The sequence below is a fragment of the Zeugodacus cucurbitae genome, chromosome 4 (assembly GCF_028554725.1).
Source record: "Zeugodacus cucurbitae isolate PBARC_wt_2022May chromosome 4, idZeuCucr1.2, whole genome shotgun sequence".
Classification (NCBI taxonomy): Eukaryota; Metazoa; Arthropoda; class Insecta; order Diptera; family Tephritidae; genus Zeugodacus; species Zeugodacus cucurbitae.
Genome location: NC_071669.1, coordinates 64,748,911 through 64,767,709, shown reverse-complemented (window position 1 = coordinate 64,767,709; position 18,799 = coordinate 64,748,911). Strand labels below are relative to the sequence as shown.

Sequence of the window (18,799 nt, the reverse complement as noted above, 5' to 3'; positions counted from 1 at the left end):
AAAAGTTAATGGGCATGCATGCAAGTTTTTTTCATTCGTTCACTTTTTGGCGCAACTTGAAGTGAGTAGCTAATTTGTTACTTACATATCTTAACTCCTTTGTAACCCTGTATAATTTCATAATAAATCTTAATTAATATAAATACACATACATACTGTTAAAAAGTGTTCGTTAGTAAGTAACAAATATTAAACGTAAAATTAATGAACGATGAAAGAAAAAGTTAAAACAAACAACACAAATAAAAGGTGTGTCAAATGAGTAATGAACTTTAGAGCACAGTCAAAAGTTTTATAAAGAGAGAGTATATAAAGACAATGAAAATCTTTAAATATATAAGCAATATATAACTGCAAGAGTCTTAAAAGCAGACGAAAAGATTTTTTACTAATAGTTTACCAATTCATTACTCAGCGCACAAATAACTCAATTTCTATTAAAAAAAAAACAATAAACAAAGTACCAAAAAGAGTCAAAAAGTAACACACAAAATATTAAATAAATTTCAACAATTAACAAAAAATTATAAGAAAAAAACGATACAAAGGATATGTTTTAATAATCTTACTCAGGTGTGAAATACCTCGAAAGAGTATATCGATTAGGAAACTACTGCAAGAGGATGATTTCTTTATAGAATATTGGGGAGGAGGTGGTGTAGTACACAAAGTATAAGAATTCGTTTTGCAACGCTTATTATTATTAGTGTTATTGTTTGGGGTTCTGGTTGTGGTTGATACAACATTATATGGTTGTGGTTGTATTGGACTTTGCTTTTGCAGTTGTTTTTGTAGTTGTTGCTGTAGGTTGAAAAAGATGCTACTACCATTTGTATTGTGTTCATCAATGAGATTACGTGAATCATCCTCACGATAAGTCGAATCACGGCTGGTCGATAGTAAGCTGCAACAAAATAAAACAAGAATAATTATTAAAAAAATCATAAAAAAATAAACACATTTAAGTCTCTAAACTTTGACGCACCTCGTACGCTTCGGTGGCGCTGGCGCTTGTTTGCCCTGCTTGTTGGTGGTGCGACGCATTTGCACATTGCCTTTACCTTGACTCGAGAATGTGCTCAATTTGGTAGAAGTGGAGCCGGTTTCTGAGCGAATTCATAATTTATAAAAAAATTATTTACAAAAATTGTTTATTAAAAACAAATATTAATAATATATTTACCCGACATTGGCGTGCCAACGGGCTGCTCTAGTAGTGCGCCGCTAGGTGTTAAACCGCCGCCACTGCTGCTACCGCCACCACCACCACCGCCGCCGCTGCCCCCACCACACGCTGGTATGCCCTTTTTACCCATTTGTGGCGTTAGACTCTGTGGCATCGTTGTGGCATTCAATTGTTTTGCGACCGCCTCAGTAATCGATGATTCCTGCAGATCGAAGAAAACGAGACGTGGTCGTCCATTATTATTATTGTTCTTACAACGTATTTTCATGTTCATATCATCATTTTGATTTTCATGTATATTTTTATATCTATGTGGCGCTACAATAACAGCGTCTCTTAATGTATCGGTCACAGTGGTTAGCAACATGTTGGCTGTGGCCATATTTGTTGCATTGGTACTTGTGTACCCCAGATTGCCGTTACGATCACATCAAAGTTCAACGCCGTCATCGTCATCAATATCATCGTCATCATCATCGTATTCATCATCGTCTTCCTCTTCTTCAACTTCTTCTTCTTCTTCTTCTTCCTCTTCATCATCATCATCATCATAATCTTCACAAAATTCACCACTGTCACCATTGTCATCCCACACCTCACCCACCTGAAACATATGCTCCAATGCATGATGTATACTCTTGAATGTCGGCCGATCCACCGCATTCCAATGCCAACACTGACGCATCAAATCGTACACTTCCGGTGGGCAACCCGGCGGCCTCTCCATGCGATAGCCCTTCTCAAGCTTATGAAATACATCGGTGAGATCAATATTGGGATAGGGTGAAGCGCCATATGTGGCGATCTCCCACAGCAAAACGCCGAATGCCCAAACATCCGATTTGGTGCTGAACTTATTGTACGCCAAACCCTCTGGGGCCGTCCACTTAATAGGGAATTTGGCGCCGGCATGCGCTGTGTATGTGTCGTCGCGCATCAGCCGCGCCAAGCCGAAATCGGCCACTTTTACAAGTTTATTATCGCCCACCAGACAATTGCGTGCGGCCAAATCGCGGTGAATGTAATTGCGCGACTCCAAGTAACTCATACCGGAGGCAATCTGTGTGGCCATGTAGAGTAGGGCCACGGCGTCAAGTGTTTCGCGTGCAGGTGAACGCAGGAAATCCAAAAGATTGCCGTGCGACATGAACTCGGTAATGATGTAGAAGGGCGGTTCACGCGTGCAAACACCTGAAAGCGTGGAAGGAGTAAGTTTTTGTATTTCAAAAGCAATTAAGTTGTGGAGTACTTACCAATTAGTTGCACTAGATTTGGATGTTTCATCTCTTTCATTATTGCCGCCTCTTCGAGAAAGTCCTTCAATGCCATTGTGTCTTCCTTGAGCGTCTTCACAGCCACTGTGTTGCCGTAACGCTTCCAAACGGCCTCGTACACCTCACCGTACTGGCCGCCGCCCAACTTATGCTTCATCACAATGTCCGTACGGCAGATTTCCCACTCGTCCGGTTCGGGACTGAGTGGGAAAACGGTCGGTTTATTTTGTTTGGGCGCCGGGTATAGTAATGGCGTAATCAACCCGTGCCCTTCGTGTTGTACACTATGATGATGCACAAGTTCGGCGAGTGTATTAAATTTGGCTTCCGCTGTGACAAAAACTTTACCATCCGGATCCTCGGAGATGCGGTAATGATACACACGACCTTCGTATCTAAAAGTTTTTCAAGCGTGAAAGGGAGAGAGTGGGAGAGAAAAGAAGCAGCAATTAGTAGTTGAATTTCTACATATAATACATAAACAGCCTTGTAAATATTTATTTGCAACAATGACATACCTCAAACTGATGCTGCGTTGCCCCGGTGAACTTTCACTTTCACGCACCAAAAAACTGCCATTGATGCCCGAGCTGAGTAAGTATTCGGCGGCATTGCGCGATATGGGTCCATGATACCAGGAGTGCTTCTCCAAAGAATTGAGCGGCGTCACATAATTCGATGGCACCCAACCGACATTGCCGGAGTCCGAGTGTGCTTCACACCATTCGCCCGATTTATTGTACGACAATATACGCACCTGTTCGCCTTTCTTCAGGCTCAACTGATTCTCACCACCGGCTTGGAAGTCATATAGTGCCACGAATAGTTGTGGATCGTCCTCTTCGGGACCGGGTGCTAGCAGATTCTCTTTGGATGTCCAGCGATTTGCCGACTCGAAACCGGATGTGGCGGATGTGTGACCTTGACTGTGACTTTGTGTGTGCAGCGAGACGCCATCTGAGCATTGTAAATCGGCGTCCGGCAACATTGTCGTGCCGGCCGGAATGTGTGGTAGCGGTCGGGATTGTCGCAGTGCTTCTGCAAAGGAGAATAGAGTTAAATTATAGTATGTATAAAGTGAGGTGTTGATATAGATGACAGCAATGAGCAATGAGATTAGTAGATTTTTATGGAGCAATATTTATAAGGGTCAAGAAATTGATGGGGTATCCTTTATATAAGCAATAATAGAACATCGTTTCCTTGCTAAGAGCATCTGGTGCTTTGGAACATATAAATATTAAGCTTCAGACATTGAGCACGATATTCACAGTTTTATTATTATCTGCATCTCAAGAAGTGATTAGTTATTTTCAAGACATTTTAACAGAATTTCCTCATTAACGTGTCTACCGGATATTTCCGGTATTTTGGAATATATTTGACCCGAAGACAATTTGACATGATTTGTCGAAGATCTTTACTAAAGATTTTATAACATTTAAAATTTGAAATAAAATTGTTTTGATATCGAAATAGATTAGAAAATGAAGTTTCCTTTCTTCCCGATGCCAAAATGTAAAGATTTTGAGCTTCATCATCTTGGAGGGACCCCCTCCCTTTTCTACCCCCTATAGGTTCTGCCTTTGGTTCCCTTTGGAATGTGACATTACCCTTTTATCTTGAGGGATATCCTCTCAGTTGCTTTTGACAAAATAGTACCGATTTAGAGGTTGAGATCTGGAAGAACCACCCTAGTGAACATACAAGCAAACAATTTGATCAAGAGAGTAGCAATCAAGTGCCAAACCAAATTGATAACCATGAAGTTACTACCATCATCTCGATTCGATTCGCTTCACGTTGCACGGTATGCCTATGTAAGCGATTGTGCGCCGATGAATGGCGAATATTGTTGCCGAGTTGATTGCTAATGCTCTCTTCGACGTTGTCGCATTTGCAATAATACAAAATGTGGTTGTTGTTATTTATACCTCTGCTGCTGCCTATTTCTTCTGCAAAATGTTTATGTGATGCTTTTCGTCGGGGCTTCGATTGTTTGCGATAAAAGTTGTTTTGCCTTTTTGGTGTTTTTACTTTGAAAATGCAGTCACATTGGATTTTATGTGATGCTCTCTAATTTTAGCATGCTTAATCATTGGGGAATTTCAGAGTAATAAGAAATTTAGTAATGCGGCGTTTATATGAAGAATGTTGCTTTGCGTCAACACTTTTGACACCTACTCTATATGAGAGTGAGTAAGTATGTATAATCTAGATGATAGTTCTAGGAAGAGGAATCTAGATATGGGCATATTATATTCTCTTTTACAAATGAGAAAGTAATTTTTATAAAGATTTTAAAGAAAAATATTTAGTAAGATCCAAAAACTAAAATTTTTCGCAGACATATTTAAAAATCCTCAAGTTCTAGATATCGATTTTTAATCTAGAAATATATAGTACCTTTTCACGATAATATCTCTATAGTACTTCAGCTTCCATTCTACTAATACTTGTGTAACGGAAACTGTTCAACTGATATAACACTAAATATACACAAAAACTAAAAAAAAAAAAAACAAAACAAGTAAGGAAGGGCTAAGTTCAGGTGTAACCGAACATTTTATACTCTCGCTATTTATTTCTTTAACTTTATTAATCTTATATAATACACAATTTGACGCACATATTCGTCATATATACATATTGTATAAAGTCCATTGAAAGTTGGAAACCCTAATAATAGGTTAGAAGCACCGAGGTCCTCATGTTCGATATATGGGGCCTTGAAAACCTATGGTCCAATTTCGGCGATTTTTAGAATGGGACTGCCACACTATAAATGTAGTATTTGTGCAAAGTTCTGCATCGATATCTTCACTAGTGCTTACTTTATGTATTGTATTGTAAATTATTCAGATAGTCTTCACAGTTCTGGTATATAGGAAGTAGGCGTGGTTGTGAAGCGATTTGGCCTATTTTCACAACATATCATTGGGGTGTAAGGAAACTATTACAAACCAAGTTTCATTGAAATCGGTCGAGTAGTTCCTGAGATATGGTTTTTGACCCATAAGTGGGCGACGCCACGCCCATTTTCCATTTTGTAAAAAAAAAATCTGAGTGCAGCTTTCATCTGCCATTTCTTATGTAAAATTTAGTGTTTCTGACGATTTTCGTTAGTGAGTTAACCCACTTTTAGTAGTTTTCAACATAACCTTTATATGGGAGGTAGACGTGGTTATAATCCTATTTTCTCCATTTTTAGACTGTATAAGGTAGTACCTAAAAAAACCACTCCAGAAAGTTTCCTTGATATAGCTTTAGTAGTTTGCGAGATATGTACAAAAAACTTAGTAGGGGGCGGGGCCACGCCCACTGCCCCAAAAAAAGTACATCCACATATGCCGCTTCATAGTGCGATCCTTCATACCAAATTTTATTTGCATAGCTTTATTTTTATATGGCACTTTATGTGTTTTCGGTTTTCGCCATTTTGTGGGCGTGGCAGTGGTCCGATTACGCCCATTTTCGAACTTAACCTGGACTTAACTTAATGGTGCCAAGAAATACGTCTTCCAAGTTTCATCAAGATATCTCAATTTTTACTCAAGTTACAGCGTGCACAGACGGACGGACGGACAGACGGACGGACAGACAGACATCCAGATTTGAACTCCACTCTTCACCCTGATCACTTTGGTATATATAACCCTATATCTAACTCGTTTAGTTTTAGGACTCACAACCAACCGTTATGTGGACAAAACTATAACTCTCGTAGCAACTTTGTTGCGAGAGTATAAAAAAACTTTTTAAGTACTTCCAGCATTATGTTGAAAATAAATAAAATAAATAAGAGAACTTGTTTTGTGAAAAGCTAAAGTGTAAATACAAAACAATTGAACGTCGTTCACCTGAATTTATGTGATAAGATTTTGACAAAAAGAATGAAACACAAAAACACCAACAACAACAGCAAAACACAAACAAACCGAGAACCGGCAACTAATGTGAGTATGAGGGCCGGTTCGGTTGAAATTCCACAGTGAAGGGCTTGAGAGCGGAGCAAAGCAGTGTGCAATGACAGTCACCTGAGTATCAAATAACAACAACAGCGGCCGTCCGGACGTTGGCGCTGTCGCAACTGGGATGAGAACTGGAATTTTACCGGCAATTTATGCATCGCAAAAGTATTTATGCAGGAATGCCTCAATGAAAATACATTGGGTAGATATGCATGTAGAAAGACACACAAATAAATATGAATCTTGTACGTGCCCACAAACAACACAAATACATATATGCAAGTACTGAGTCGTGTGTGCGTTGGAGCTACCATTTTCATTGAGAAAATAAATAATTCACGAAGCCAAAGTGGCGATGTGCAAAGAATATCGTGTTTTGCTCTTTGCTCGGTACTTTTCTTATTCTGCTTATTTTGTTGTTTTTATTTTTATTTTTATTTTCAAGTGAAGCCACATTTTTTCTGTTGTGGGAAGTTATATGAAAAAATCACAAGAATGTTAAAGATACAGAAATTATTAAACCAATTTGTATTTTTTGTTTGTGAAAAAATGCAGGAATGTGTTGTAGTACATAATGTTGCCAATTTAAGAGACTATGTTTGTATGTAAGTTATGTAAGTATAAAGCTGCTAAAATGTGAAGTCAGAAGCACGAGTGTAAAATATATGTGTGTATGTATGCAATGAGGAGAGATATGTATCTCAGAATTAGCAAGTAATTTTCACATTAGCACAATTTAGAATTCATAGTAGAAGCTTTCAAGTAAATAATGGGCTGTCTCCAGAAATTTTACATGATAGGAAAATGTAATTTCGGCAATATTTTAGACACAAAAACCATAATTTCAGACATTTTACTTCGACCATTTTCACTGGAAACTGGGTTCAAGAAGTAAAACCGACAGATATCATAACGGATATGACTGGAACGCCTCAAGATCACTATCTATCACTTAGAAACATCTCAAAACATTTACAATTTTTCTATTTTTTCAACCACTTCAAATATTTTCTGTATTGATTATCATTCATTTCACGCATGGGATGGCCTTGAGGACTCACTCTTGTAAGAACCATTTATAGGTTATACTGCTGCTATATATATTTCTGGCCTAGGCAACACTAAGTGTTGCCAGGTGCAATCTGACATTTCCATTGGAAATTTTGACTTTTTTTTATCATAACATCACTCAGAACGTTTTGTCATTTAATCGTGAATTGTTTTATTTACAGGGAATTAAAAAATTCATCTCGGCCAAAAAATGTAATTGACTCGTGAACATTTTCGTACGATCATTTTTCACAACTTTCGACGTGGATTATCGCAACAAGAGTGCATCGATGAACTAAAATCTTTGTATGGCTATGAGGCACCATCCTATAGCACTGTGAAAAACTGGTACAACGAATTCAATCCTGGCCGACGCTCGCTCAAAGACGAATTCCGTGAAGGTCGTCCAAACACAGCCGTTGTGCCAGAAACATCGATGCCGTACGTGAACTGATAATGCAAGACCGTTATGTAACATACCTTCAGATAGAGGCATGCCTATGCATTTCTCCCACCAGCATACATTCGATATTGCATGAACACCTGGCCGTAAAAAAGTTTTGTTCTCGTTGGATCCCGCACAATTTGACAATCGCTCAAAAAAAGGCTAAAAAAAAGTGCTTCGAAAATTGGTTTGAGCGCATGCGAAAGTGTATGGATGGAGAATATTTTGAACAACAATAAAACCATAAAATATTCCCCAAATAATTTTGAGGTATGCTGCTGTTTTGCCAGTCTTCGGACGGATAAAAATTCGGGTCCGTTCCGGTTACGTAGAACCGACTGTCATGTCTCCAGGAATGGCCTGATTTGTTCGCTCCTGCTTCAACTTGCCGCCTCCTTGTATTGGCTGGCCTCCCTCGACTGCGATTCCCTTGTAGATTGCACTCTAATGCTATTCTCTCGATGTCATCATGGAACTTAAAAAGCATGAGTCCGATCCATTTTCATCAAGACACAGAAAAATAAAGTTTAAGATCATCGAATATATTCAAACAGAGATCTTTAGAGCCAACTCAGATGATTTCTCGTCAAACATTACCCAAACACAATATATAATACTTTCAAGATAAATATTTTAAGAACCTCTTACACTATTGGACTAAAAAACTAATGGACAGCACAGAATATGTATACATTCCCTACAAAAGTCTTCACATTCACTTTTCACACTGATTCGCTCCATTTTGTCTGTTTATTTTTTTGTTTTTGTTTTTTTCGCAAGTAAAACAATTTAATGCATATATATATATATATATATATATTTGGCGTAGGAACCGCTTTAAGCGATTATAGCCGAATCCACCAGAGCGCGCCACTCATTCCTCCTTTTTGCTTTTTGGCGCCAACTGGAAACACCAAGTGAAGCCAGGTCACTTTGCACTTGGTCTTTCCACCGGAGTGGAGGTCGTCCTCTTCCGCGGCTTCCTCCAGCGGGTACTGCATCGAATACTTTCAGAGCTGGAGTGTTTTCTTCCATCCGTACAACATGACCTAGCCAGCGTAGCCGCTGTCTTTTTATTCGCTGAACTATGTCAATGTCGTCGTATAAATCGTACAGCTCATCGTTCCATCGCCTGCGGTATTCGCCGTTGCCAATGTTTAGAGGACCAAAAATCTTGCGCAAAACCTTTCTCTCGAAAACCCCAAGAGTCGTCTCATCGGATGTTGTCATCGTCCACGCTTCAGCGCCATACATCAGGACGGGAATAATGAGCGACTTATAGAGTTTGATTTTGGTTCGTCGAGGGAGGACTTTACTTTTCAATTGCCTACTCAGTCCAAAGTAGCACCTGTTGGCAAGAGTGATTCTGCGTTGGATTTCAAGGCTGACATTGTTGGTGTTGTTAATGCTGGTTCCCAGATAAACGAAATTATCTACAACTTCAAAGTTATGACTGTCAACAGTGACGTGGGAGCCAAGACGCGAGTGCGCCGACTGTTTGTTTGATGACAGGAGATATTTCGTCTTGTCCTCATTCACCACCAGACCCATACGCTTCGCTTCTTTATCTAGTCTGGAAAACGCAGAACAAACGGCGCGGTTGTTGCTTCCGATGATATCAATATCATCGGCATACGCCAGGAGCTGTACACTCTTGTAGAAGATTGTACCCTCTCTATTTAGTTCTGCAGCTCGTATTATTTTTTCCAGCAATAGATTGAAGAAGTCGCACGATAGTGAGTCACCCTGTCTGAAGCCTCGTTTTGTATCGAACGGCTCGGAGAGGTCCTTCCCGATCCTGACGGAGCTTTTGGTGTTGCTCAACGTCAGCTTACATAGCCGTATTAGTTTTGCAGGGATACCAAATTCAGACATCGCGGCATAAAGGCAGCTCCTTTTCGTGCTATCGAAGGCAGCTTTAAAATCGATAAAAAGATGGTGAGTATCGATTCTTCTCTCTCGGGTCTTTTCCAAGATTTGGCGCATGGTGAATATCTGGTCCATTGTGGATTTTCCAGGTCTAAAGCCACACTGATAAGGTCCAATCAGTTCGTTGACGGTGGGCTTTAGTCTTTCACACAATACGCTCGACAAAACCTTATATGCGATATTGAGGAGACTTATACCACGGTAGTTGGCGCAGATTGTGGGGTCTCCCTTCTTATGGATTGGGCAGAGCACACTAAGATTCCAATCGTCAGGCATGCTTTCTTCCGACCATATTCTACAAAGAAGCTGATGCATGCACCTTATCAGTTCTTCGCCGCCGTATTTGAATAGCTCGGCCGGTAATCCATCGGCCCCCGCCGCTTTGTTGTTCTTCAAGCGGGTAATTGCTATTCGAATTTCTTCATGGTCGGGTAATGGAACATCTATTCCATCGTCATCGATTGGGGAATCGGGTTCGCCATCTCCTGGTGTTGTACTTTCACTGCCATTGAGCAGGTCGGAGAAGTGTTCCCTCCATAATCCCAGTGTGCTCTGGACATCCGCTACCAGATTACCTTCTCGGTCCCTACATGATAATGCTCCGGTCTTGAAACCTTCTGTTAATCGCCTCATCTTTTCATAAAATTTTCGAGCATTACCCATGTCGGCCAGCTTTTCAAGCTTTTCATACTCACGCATTTCGGCCTCTTTCTTTTTACGTCTGCAAATGCGTCTCGCTTCCCTCTTCAGTTCTCGATATCTATCCCACCCCGAACGTGTTGTGGTCGATCGCAACGTTGCGAGGTAGGCAGTCTGTTTTCTCTCCACTGCGGAACGACAATTCTCATCGTACCAACTGGTTTTTTGGCGTTGCCGTAGACCAATTGTTTCGGCTGCAGCGGTATGCAATGAGTTTGAGATGCCGTTCCACAGCTCCCTTATATCGAGATGCTGATGAGTGCTCTCAGAGAGCAGGAGTGCAAGTCGAGTAGAAAATCGTTCGGCTGTCGGTTGTGATTGCAGCTTTTCGACGTCGAACCTTCCTTGTGTTTGTTGACGGGCGTTCTTTGCTGCACAGAGGCGAGTGCGTATCTTTGCTGCTACTAGATAATGGTCCGAGTCAATGTTTGGTCCTCGGAGCGTACGCACGTCTAAAACACTGGAGACATGTCTTCCGTCTATCACAACGTGATCGATTTGGTTGCGCGTGTTCCGATCAGGGGACAGCCACGTTGCTTGATGAATTTTTTTATGCTGGAATCTGGTACTACAGACAACCATATTTCGGGCCCCAGCGAAGTCGATCAGCCTCAGGCCGTTTGGCGATGTTTCGTCATGGAGGCTGAATTTTCCGACTGTTGTGCCAAAGACACCTTCTTTACCCACCCTGGCGTTAAAATCGCCAAGCACGATTTTGACATCGTGGCGGGGGCAGCGCTCATAGGTGCGTTCTAGGCGCTCATAGAAAGCGTCTTTGGTCACATCGTCCTTCTCTTCCGTTGGGGCGTGGGCGCAAATCAGCGATATGTTGAAGAACCTCGCTTTTATGCGGATTGTGGCTAGACGTTCATCCACCGGGGTGAATGCCAGGACTCGGCGACGGAGTCTCTCTCCCACCACAAATCCAACACCAAATTTGCGCTCCTTTATATGGCCGCTGTAGTAGATGTCACAAGGACCCACCTTCTTCCGTCCTTGTCCCGTCCATCGCACTTCTTGGACGGCGGTGATGTCAGCCTTTAGTTGTATGAGGACATCAACCAGCTGGGCAGAGGCACCTTCCCAATTAAGAGTCCGGACATTCCAGGTGCATGCCCTCAAATCATGATCCTTAGTACGTTTGCAGGGGTCGTCATCAAAAGGGGGGTTTCTCATCCGAGGCTCGGTGTTTGTTTTCATTGGGGAGATTTTTTTTATGTGGTGGGTCCCAAGCCCTACGCACAACCGCACACGCGGGCTTCGCCTTCTCACTTTAGCTCGCCTCCAAACGGATGTCTGTTAGCTACCCAGGGGATACTTGGTCTAAAACCGGAAGTCGTGAGCTGCTTGAGTCATATGCAAAAGAATCGTTCCTGGCCACTCCCAAGTGAATGGCAATCAGAAACTTTCCTCACTTGCGTGAACTTCTACATATGACCCCATCCCCCCCCCCCCAATTTAATGCATAACTATTGCGTAAAACCATAAAAACACATTACCACAAAAGATTTTGCAACTGACAAGTGGTGTATGGTATGTAGTGCGAACGCGGCGTCCAAAGCACAAACCACAAACATTGTCGCCAACACAGAAGCTGACGCCGATGCAGACGCGGACGCGGACGCCGGCACTGTTGTTGTCATTGCTGGTGATTAAACAAAAGCTTGGCGGTTTCTTTTCAAATGTGCTTTATTTTTAATGGGAGCAAGCTGGAATGAAAATGAATGCGAAATAAAACGCTCAAGTTGGAAAAACTTCGGGAAGTTTGGTTTGGCTTTCTGGGGCAGCATGTGGAAGTGATGTGCGCGGTTTGCTTTAAAATTGCAAAAATGTGAAAGATTTAAATGAAGAAACACAGAAGTATTAGCAAATGAGTACATTTGAGGAAAATAGTAAAATATTTTGTATTCCGAAGAAAACTTTGGCAAATAGCACTGGATAAAAGTGGAAACAATAAAAAAAACTCGGGAGACGTTTTCTGCGACTTTTTATAGCATCTTTTTCCATTGGAGTTATAAAGTATTCATTCATTAGCGAATATTTATCGATAGATATACATACATCTTTTCAATTACAAATCAAAAATCGCAAATCCCAAATACATACTTGCATTATATGTGTATATGAGTATTCATATATGTTCAATGAATTCATGCTTGTCAGTTGTATTTTATTATTAAAGAGGAAATATTCATTTATCTAAACGAGCTATCACACACCAGCTTGTCAGCGCGCCACACCATTGACTATCAAACAGTTGGCGTTATTGTTGTTATTGCGACTGACCGGAGACCCAAAATGAGCGCCATAGGCCCAACATTAATTTATAAGTTGTCTACTTTACGCATACAATGGCAGATTATACAGTACATATACTCACATATACATATACACATATTCATTTATGAAATATAATACATGCTTGACTAAATACATGTATTTCATTCATAAAAGTTATGACTTTTACAAATCGTATAAAAGGTATTGTCTTACGGAGCGGAGCCGCCAAGCCGGAAGTACACACATACATATATACTATATGCATACGTATACAGGTCAACGCGAAATGAAATTATAAGCGAAATTTCTTTTTCATATTTTCGAATATGAAAATCATGGCGTACGTGGTGACATGACTTACATATATCATACATCTGACTTCTTACTTACTTGCATAGGTAATATAATACAACAAATATGTGACTTTGAAGAACAAAAGAAATCTTTATACATATTAAAGGAATGAATCGAATTGGAATGTGATCAATCGATTAGAATAGACATCCATAAGTGAAGTAGAACTCATACTTCTTAAGAAAATCCTGTATTAAAGAGGTGCTAATGTCGGGCAAATGTCTTGCTTTTACTCGGCAAGGGTTCGGCTTGAAGTTGGCTGCTCATACAAATGTCAAAAGGTAGACAGATAAAAATTTAATAGAAATATTTGTTTTTAGTTTCAAAGCTTTATTACTTTTTCGTCACTGAGCTCTATAAAATAAAATCAACTAATTGAGAATTTGGGATCTCGTATCAACACTTCGATTGAAATTTTTCGTTCATTGTGTTCTTGATTCGATTTTATCTATATTTCTTTTAACTAAAAGTTGAATTCAAGAATATATTGATATGAGAATAAATCTACTGTTGGAACAGAGAGGTTAACCAAAGCTCTGAATTACTATATTGTCACATCCCCATAAAATTGAATTAATGGGCCTAATCATTGAATCCGCAGCGAATTCGGTTTCGATACGATAAAGATTTTCGATCGAAAATGTTCATGAAATCATTGATTCCATCGATAAACTGCTTTACCACAAATTGACAACGTACAAATGTTTTATCGATCGTAACGGATTCAATGATTAAGCCCAATAATCTCATAATAAGGTCTCTTCTAAGCTTTTATCAGAACTGGTCTTCAGATCCACCATTTGTCTTTCTCGAGCATTTTGTATTTAACACTAGAACAATTGCCATTTTTTCATAATCAAAATCGGAAAATATTTTTTTTAGACCAGACTCCGCGGCAATGGCAGATCTACAGTAAACTACACAAAAATTATGTAGGTAATAAAGATTTTTAAAAAATTTTAATTTTTTGTGATATTTTCCCAAAAAATAACTTGCTTTTTCGACTCCCTAGAGAGCCCTCTCTTAGTCAATGAGGTTTCTAATGATAGATAAGCTTTCAAAAGCCCTTTAAGGATGGAGATATTTGATTTTTCTCAGTTTTTATTTTAGCATAGGTCAACTACGTGTCTAAAAAATCTGTGTGACGGTCTTATTATGATAGAACTCTTAGCATCAAATGACCTTGATAAAATTACTTGGCTGCTTTGACCACCCTGAACATAAAAAAAACACCAATAAAGACACTTAACTTTTAGAACAAGTAATTAAGTTCTTATATAATTTCCATAGCACACCTGTTCATTTTAATGTTCCATTAACTAAACACAGAAAGGAAAGCACAATAAAAATAAAGAAATATGTGCGTGTAATATTTAAATTACTAATGAACACATTAACCAATTTGAAATGAAAATAATTGTCCATTAAAATGGCGAAAATTCATAAAAATGCACACAAACAAACAGGCACATATGCCTATATATTACATACAATTACTTACGTATTTATAATATACTAAATATGCATATATGAATATAATAAAAGGAATATGGAATGACCGCCAAGCCGCGCTATTAATTGCGTGAATATTAACAGACAAAGCAATAAAAAAAAGACTGGGACACAATAGAGTCGTCCGTCAGTTAGCTGACTTTCAGTGAACAAAAGCCCACCATATTTCAATGAAAAACTGTTGAGCGGCGGTGATTATATGGAATGTTGATTTCTAAATTGCACTATTATATTTTATTATTTTTGCTTAAAATGGCTGGAAAAGTGTCACTATTATAGATAACCGTAGGCATACATACAAACAATTTCGAACAAACAAATTTCAAAAGCTAAAACAAAGGTGGTTAAGGCTTGACAAATACACTGCCGTAAAAAGTGAATTGAAGCAATAATAAATATTCAACGCAGCAGTGTCAAGTGCAGGCTGCAGAATTTAGTGAAATAATGATATGTATTTATAATATATACGTGACAGTATTTTATGCACCTGCGTTTTTACGAAAACATTCCGATTTGGTCTTAAGATTTGAGTATAATAATCTGATATTATATTATATAGTTTTATGGACCACATGAAGATAAGAGCAGCCAATTTGAACAAGCTTTAAAAAAACACTTAGCTTTAATAATTAGATCTCTTATCTATTTCAGTCAAAAATGCTTAAAAAAGCTATAATGGGTTTACCATGAAATTAAAATATTCACTAAGATTTAAGGTATTCATATGGTGAAGAAAAAATTAGAAACCTACCGACATTGGTACAATTCAAAAAGCGTCTTAAATAGAAAATAAAAACTAACGATCTATTAATGGGTTACATGGGTTTCGTAGGTTCAAAAACGCATATTAATTTCTACAACATCTCAAGAATATTATCCTAAATTATAAATCAAGTCGATCTAAATAATAATAATAGTCGGAGATACAGCCTTTGGAAGATGTGCGCTCCAAGTCAGCTATTATTGTTACTCAAAACATGAAACGCGTTTTTCTCGGGACGGTGTTTTCAAAGTCGATTGTCAAATGTTCTCGAAAACTAATCAACCGATCTTGATGAAATTTTTATTTTTTTGTCTGTCTTTTTTGAATGTCTGCCAACATTCCAATTTTAATTTTTTGTCTTTCCTTCGTTCAAGCACGAGTTTATGGTCTTAACTAAAACACTTATTTATTTATTTATTTATTTATTTATTTTTCATTTTGGATGATCCTATCAGGAGTTATGCTGACAACGCGCACCTTTTTTCCTAGAGGTCATCGGAAATGACGTCACAATGAAAGTGTTATAATTTTTTTTTTGAAAATTTCAGAAATTATTATTTAAATATGTATTTATAAGACAGAAAAAAGCTTGAATTAAATAAATAATTTTTTTTACATAGAAAAAAATTTAACCATGTAACCCCTTAACAAACAACAGATTACCTAAAGAACTCAATCCCAAAAATTTTACTTTTAAATTCAATTGAAAAAGTCTCTTGAACAGAAAAGATCTACCAATCTATTTAAGAACAACACATTACCTAAAGAGCTCAACCACAAAACTTTTACTTTTTTAAGTCCACCATTCCTTGCAAATTCTATCCCGCTTTTAGCTCTCGCAACAAATGTTGCTAACACCCAAACTAAACGAGTTAGATATAGGGTTATATATACCAAAGTGATCAGGGTGAAGAGTGGAGTTCAAATCCGAATGTCTGTCTGTCCGTCCGTCCGTCCGTCCGTCCGTCTGTGCAAGCTGTAACTTGAGTAGAAATTAAGATATCTTGATGAAACTTTACACACTTATTTCTTGGCACCATAGGAAGGTTGCTTTCGAAAATGAGCAAAATCGGACCAAACACATAAAGTGCCATAACTAAGCCATAAATAAAGCTATGGAAATAAAATTTGGTATGAAGGATCGCACTATGAAGGGGCATATTTGGATGTAATTTTTTTGGGGAAGTGGGCGTGGCCCCGCCCCCAACTAAGTTTTTTGTACATATCTCGCAAACCAATAGAGCTATATAAACCAAACTTTCTGCAGTCGTTTTTTTTAGCCACTTCCTAATACAGTCCAAAAATGAAAGAAATCGGATAATAACCACGCCCACCTCCCATACAAAAGTTAGGTTGAAAATTACTAAAAGTGGGTTAACTCACTAACGAAAAACGTCACAAACACTAAATTTCACATAAGAAATGACAGATGGAAGCTGCACTCAGATTTTTTTACAAAATGGAAAATGGGCGTGGCGTCGCCCACTTATGGGTCAAAAACCATATCTCAGGAACTACTCGACCGATTTCAATGAAACTTGGTATGTAATAGTTTCCTTACATCCCAATGATATATTGTGAAAGGCCAAATCGCTTCACAACCACGCCTACTTCCCATATACCAGAACTTTGAAGACGATCTGAATCGTTTACTTTACAATATATAAAGTAAACACTAGTGAAGATATCGGTGCAGAACTTTGCACAAATATTGTGTTAATAGTGTGGCAGCCCCATTCTAAAAATCGCCGAAATCGGACCATAGGTTTTTAAGACCCCATATATCGAACACGAGGACCTCGGTGCTTCTAATATTATGGTTTCCAACTTTCAATGGACTTTATACAATATATATGACGAATATGTGGGTCAAATTGTGTATTATATAATATAAATAAAGTTAAATAAATAAATTGCGAGAGTATAAAATGTTCGGTTACACCCGAACTTAGCCCTTCCTTACTTGTTATTTTTATTTTTAAGATAACCAGAGCAATTAGAATCAACGTCATCCGTAGATGCCATCTTAAAAACAGAATCCGCAGATATGTGGCTGTTTTAGTCGCCATTCTAAAGTTAGCTGAGTCTCAAGATTGCCATTGAGATCGTCTGCTATAGCAAAATTGGAAAATAATTTTCGAGAATTTTATATTTTATCTCAGTTTAGACTTAAGGATCATAAATTCGATATCAGATTAAAAAAAAAAAAAAAACAAAAACAAACATCACAGAAAGTTCGTAAAATCAATGATTCGTAAATTAGAAAATTTCGAGAGAGATTTCAATTTAAATTTCTACTAAAAGCAGACTTTTAAGAAACAAAACTCAACTGAAGAATACAGATAATCACAAAAATAGAAACACATACTACTCAGATTTTAATAAAATTATAATTTAATACTGATTACATACTTAAGTACCGAGTAATCCAATTAACTCAAATTCCAAATACTTCAAAGCACATCTTTCACACAGCACATTTCATTAGCATAAGTGGCAAGCACAAAAAGCAAGCGCTTCAACAAAGTACTCGCACAAGTAGTACATATGGTAATTATAATATAATCACGGTAATCATAAACAAGGGAATTAGGAGTGGTGACATTTCCAAACGTAATCTCAATTTTTTTTTTTGTGTTAGTAAGAGTGCAAATCTAGGTGTACAGCGATACTTGATGAGTGATTGTCATATTTTGTTTTTTCTTTTTTATTTTTTATTGATTTCTATCAACTAATGGTTAGTTAGCGATTGTTTTTACGGTTAGTTGGTTAATTTTACCTAAATGTATTTGATATTTAGCCGCATCACGGAGTTGCTGTTGTTGGACTCTGTGCATTGGACCTATAATGGGAGAATAAGTAAATAAAAAAGAAGAATATTTTGTTAAAGCAGAAAACAGATTAATATGTTAAAATTCTTCAGGTTATTTTTGTTTTTTTGTTTTTTCTTTGCATTTTGCATTATAACAACAACAACAAGAATAAATGGTGTACAACCATACCATACATTGCCGCTGGGAGAATGATGAAGTGAAAAGTGCGATGTTTGATGATGACAACGCGCTTTTAATTATTTACAATAAAGTCAGTGCTAATGAAGCGAGAGGATTGAGCCAGTAAATTATGATTTATACGATATTTATATACACACACTTTCTTGATACGGATGGGTTTAATAAATTTGTTTATTTTTTTAATTTTTTTTTCGCGCTGCTTTGCTAAGGAAAGGAGGGCAACCAAAGCTTTTTGCGTTAGACAAGCCGTAGTGAATATGAACAAGGAGAGGTTTTTTTTTTTGATAAATGACGAGTTGTGATGTGGCGTTAATTGACGAAT

General features: G+C 38.2%; 1 protein-coding gene across 3 annotated transcripts in view; it reads right to left on the bottom strand.

The window, feature by feature from the left end:
• Positions 1 to 18,799, bottom strand: part of LOC105211147 (tyrosine-protein kinase Abl) — a 79,537-nt gene that overhangs the window by 8,376 nt on the left and 52,362 nt on the right. Inside the window, exons 3-9 of one of the 3 annotated variants that reach the window (XM_011182473.3) lie at positions 18,243 to 18,305; positions 2,979 to 3,498; positions 2,440 to 2,855; positions 1,791 to 2,377; positions 1,184 to 1,388; positions 986 to 1,106; positions 570 to 904 (exon numbers count right to left, since the gene is read on the bottom strand). In XM_011182473.3, coding sequence (XP_011180775.1) covers positions 570 to 904; positions 986 to 1,106; positions 1,184 to 1,388; positions 1,791 to 2,377; positions 2,440 to 2,855; positions 2,979 to 3,498; positions 18,243 to 18,305 — 2,247 coding nt within the window. The remainder of the gene's footprint in view (positions 1 to 569; positions 905 to 985; positions 1,107 to 1,183; positions 1,389 to 1,790; positions 2,378 to 2,439; positions 2,856 to 2,978; positions 3,499 to 18,242; positions 18,306 to 18,799) is intronic. The other 2 variants (XM_011182475.3, XM_011182477.3) reach the window with 2 other exon arrangements.